The sequence below is a fragment of the Saccostrea echinata genome, unplaced genomic scaffold (genome assembly GCF_033153115.1).
Source record: "Saccostrea echinata isolate AGI-Se365-2 ecotype Australia unplaced genomic scaffold, CSIRO_AGI_Sech_v1 ptg000033l, whole genome shotgun sequence".
Taxonomy (NCBI): Eukaryota; Metazoa; Mollusca; class Bivalvia; order Ostreida; family Ostreidae; genus Saccostrea; species Saccostrea echinata.
In genome coordinates this window covers 15,702,055-15,706,414 of record NW_026889782.1, presented here as the reverse complement: position 1 = coordinate 15,706,414, position 4,360 = coordinate 15,702,055, and the positions used below count along the sequence as shown (strand labels likewise).

The following is a 4,360-nucleotide window of genomic DNA, read 5'->3' as shown; positions in this document are numbered from 1 at the left end:
TGCTTCATGATCCTGAGGCATGGAGTACCAAGATGATGATATCTTATAGCAACTTTCAGACCAATATTTCTCTTTCGGAAGATTAGAAAGTCACATTGATTAGTTCTCCATTTATTCATTTAATAAATAATTCATTTCACATACATGTATTATGAATATATGGGCAATATTCAGACTTAAAAGTAATTTTATTTCACAACTTCAGTTATTATTCATAGCTTGTTAAACAACAATGAAAACTTTTTTTTAACTGCTTTGCACAATTCCTTGTCAAGTGATAACACAAACAATGTATGTATTTCAAAAGGCACAAAACTGATCCAGTACATTGCATAAAAAAATCTTATACATTGTTATAAGTTCATCATAGATTTTGTTCTGAACCTCACAAATCACAAAGCAACTCATAAGATAGGTCATTTGTTGTTGATAATGACTGTCACAACACGCACTAGTTTGTCACCGGAGGTAATACCTGAATCCAATTTCCTCTTCACCAGATTGATGGGCAATGTTCCTTTGATAATTTCAAAGTCCTTTAATCTTCCAATGACCCTTTCAATGTGAATTCTTGCACGAGACTGCACGAGACATCATTCGGGACTTATCCACCCCTTCCCTTGATAACTGCTTCTTGCCTTTGCTGAAGGCAGGTACAATCAACTTGGCACCTCTAATGGCAAAATCCTCCGACATATTGAAACCTCTGTCTGCTAACACAAAATTACCAGGCACTAACTTGTCCAAAAGTCCAGAATCACAAGGTATCTGTCGGTCACTCACTCGGCCTCCCCAACAGGTTGAGAGAAATTTCACACAGCCAGATGGACTTATTCCTACTAAGATCTTGATTGTGTTGTGTCTTTTGTAGTTCGAATATGTTTGAGCTCTGGCTTTGAGGTTGGATGGTCGTTCAATAAAAATCTCTGTGCAGTCAATTACACATTTTACTTTTCTAAAGACTTCATTTTGAAACACTTCTGGTTACTGGCATTCGTCAGTTTCAGGCCACTTCACAAGTCCTCCTGATGAAGTTTAAAGGACATCCAGCCATGCATGGAATATGTTTGTTACTCAGGACTGGCTGATATTAAATCTGTAGGCCAAGTCAGTCATTGAAAGATTCCTCCTAAGTTTCACTAGGGTCAGCAACAGTTCATCTTCTTTTGGTAACTTTGTCCTTCTCCTCTCCACTTTTGTAGATGTTACACTCAACACTGCACTTAAAAATTCAACTTAGGGAAACCAATGTAGAACTTGGTGCGTCGATCATCCCCTTTCAGATTCTGGAAACTAAGTGTCTTCTCCTCAACATTATCTCTCAGAAATTTGTTTTCTTCTTCCAGTCTTTGTAATGAGGCCTTTAACGTTTCAATGTCTTTGACGTGTTCTTCACACTTGCGCTGTAACAGTTCCTGCTCTTGTTTCAACTCGGCACAAGTTTCAGCATTCTTGTTGCACACACTCTTCAGGTACTGGTTTGTCATAATCAGACCTGTCATGACTGGCAGTGAAATTTCAGTTTGTACGGCCATCTCGCAGACAGACTGCACTGGTGTTTGCGTGGAGGTTCCTGTCGTGACACATAATGGTTCTTCCTGGCTCAAGGAGAGTAGAACTTTGGCGGATTCGTTTTTAGCAATATTCTCTTTTCTTTCAAGAAGCCTCTGGTGACGTTGAACTTTTTCTTGCAGAATGCTTTCAGGAACAGCTCGGTGAGAAAAGACTGTTGGAACAAAATCTGGATTTGTGGGATCCCTTGAAGGCTGGCCTATAACCAAAATATTTACTGTATTAATTACTGTACAATAAGTTTTGTGTGAAATTATGTTTTAACAGTTTAAAAAAATGCACATTCACTGATTTTAAATTATAGGTACATTAATCACCGAAATATTGACTTTATGGAATATATAATACGTATCATGGATGGACTTTAAAAATTATCCATATTCGATTTCTTATTGTTTATACTGTCTTTGATAAAAATACTTAAGAAATTCGGTCTTTAATTCGATTTATAAGGAAATTCGGTCGCCAATTTAATCTAAACACACTTTAATTTTTATCACTCATACCACTTGTTTTAAGGATTATAATTATCAAAAAAATACATTAATATATTAAAAAGTTTTATTTACCGTTTATAAAATGTTTGGAGCAGATCCTTGAATGTTCGGTGGAGCAGATCTTTGAATGTTCGGTGGGCTCCCAGTCGTCTCTCTTGATGGCTGACACCCACTTTGCTCTCAGGTGAGGGTCCCTAGGTATTCTAAAAAACTTGAGATCTACGCCTGGAATCTGTCTGTTTTTGCATGCATACGCACAGCAATGGGCAGGCATCGTGAAGATTTTAAACTAGAGAACCCAACCACGATATTGATGACACGTCATACATGTAAACAATCAAAATGGCGCATACACAGGTAAACTACTATAATAAGATTAGCGTGGCCTTGCCACTCGCATGCATACGCGAACGGAATTATGGGAAGGATTTTTTTAAAAGTTAAAGGCGCGTAATAAGGTCTATAAAGCAAAAAAACATTTATTTTATACGTAATCGACAAAAAAAGGACATATCAGGTGTCGCGACATGTCGAAATCACTAAAGTCATTCTTGTGAGGTTGCGACATCATTTTTCAACTATCCAGGTATTGCGAACAATTAGAAATTTGATATACTTTAAGTTCTCACATACTAAAACTTTTTCAATTCAGATAGCACTTTAAATTCAGAAAATGATTAAGTTCCATTTTACACTTTCTAACCCCAAGGCAAAATACATGCCCTTTTTGGCTATTTTTTTTCTTTTTAATTTATTCATCCCATAAAGCTTTCGTAAAGCTGTGTATAGCGTGGTCCTCTGAAGGTGTTAAAATCTTACGTCATTATAGAGCATTTCCTGGCTTTGTATATAGGATGCCATCCGCTACAGGTGTGAAATGCTTAGGTCAACACTTGAGCACGCGCTGACTTTGGATAGGGTAAGCGCATAGTTTTGCAGACAGTGGAAGGACGAAGACGTGAAAAAGGTGGGCGAAATACTTAATCCTTAGGCTATTAACATATTATTTAAATACTGACTACCACAGGGTCAGAAAGTGTTACTTGTAACTTAATAATTTAATGAACAGTGTTTACAATTATAATTGTGACAGCTCCTCTGTTGTTCCAATTGCTTTTGCTAATGTCAATGTGGTCCTTCTCTTATTCAATGTTTGCTGTATTTGTACATATCTTTTTTGACGAAACTTTGTAATTTTTTTGGCAAAAATAAAACTTGAAAGAATGAGTAAGAATTTTTAATAAATTTCTTCAATATATTATAACACGTATCGAAATTTTTTTGTTCTTCAACAACTGCCACTATCTGAAATAAATAAAAAGAATATGCATTTTATGCTGAGTTTTTATTGAGGTTCGATGCATTTAAAGAAGACTAAAAATGAAAAAAAAAAATAACCAAGACAATGAACTATCTGCTTACTTCTTAATATTTCTTCTTTCCGTTCTAACCCCGTCCCCAGTCCTTTTTCTGTAGTCGTTCGGATGGATTTTCTGGATTCTTTCAATGATGTTCATGCCCTCTGGGGTGGTATTGAGGATTTCAATACAAGCCTTGTTTGTGATTGTTTCGGAGTAGTCTACATAAGAAATAAAAGAAAAGGAATTATAATTGATATTTTCTTTTTCAATCAAAGTTCTTTTCAGAGACTTTGGAAAAGGAAATTGTAGTAACTTAGACAGAAAAAAATGCTTCTCACTGTCAATCAGGCCTCTGCATAATCTTTTAATTTCCTCTCCCTCCTTTGGCGTAAACAGCCGTCTGCCATGCCCATGAAATCTTTCTTTTTCATTCTAGTGTAAATAAAATTATTTTTCAAAATATTTAATATTTACAGCAATTGCACTGAGCTTGTGAAAGGAAATATTTAATAATATGCCAATGCAAGGACATCAGGTCTGCTTTCTTCTTCTACTTCTTCGATGACGGGTTCTTCGTTGTTGTCATCTATTATCATCACCTAATGAAATACAAAATGTATTTTAAACAAGTTATAATTTCTTCAATTGTCTGGATATCTTCAAATCATAAACAAATATTGTGAAAATGAAGTCATTAAATGTAGACCTCCTCATTGACATTCCTCGTCACATGTTCGATGACTTTGACTATCTTTCCTGCATCCTCCTTCTTTATAGCTGTCTTGGGTCGAGGGCCTATGGTTCATTTGGTTGGCCAGCAGATCCCGTGCACCTGGATATCTGGATCTCACCTATGAAAGATAATATCTTTCTATTTATCTATTTATTTATCTATATTTTTATATCTAATTTTATTTATGTGTCTAAGTC

General features: G+C 35.6%; 1 protein-coding gene across 1 annotated transcript; it reads right to left on the bottom strand.

Annotated features, from left to right (window-relative positions):
- Window positions 1–558: 558 nt before the first annotated feature.
- Window positions 559–2,343, bottom strand: LOC133199131 (THAP domain-containing protein 2-like). The gene is made up of 3 exons (XM_061335003.1): window positions 2,142–2,343; window positions 1,247–1,771; window positions 559–926 (listed from the first exon to the last, which is right to left on the bottom strand). Exons 1-3 carry the CDS (start codon window positions 2,341–2,343, stop codon window positions 559–561), a joined length of 1,095 nt encoding a protein of 364 aa, XP_061190987.1.
- Window positions 2,344–4,360: the final 2,017 nt, after the last annotated feature.

Bases quoted from the DNA above. Each gene is read 5' to 3' on its own strand.
- LOC133199131 (XM_061335003.1), bottom strand. From the start codon at position 2,343: ATGCCTGCCCATTGCTGTGCGTATGCATGCAAAAACAGACAGATTCCA. The intron at 1,772-2,141 runs GTAAATAAAACT...TTTTGGTTATAG, and splicing joins CTCCAAACATTTTATAAACG to GCCAGCCTTCAAGGGATCCC. The intron at 927-1,246 runs GTTTCCCTAAGT...TTGACTGCACAG, and splicing joins ACGCACCAAGTTCTACATTG to AGATTTTTATTGAACGACCA.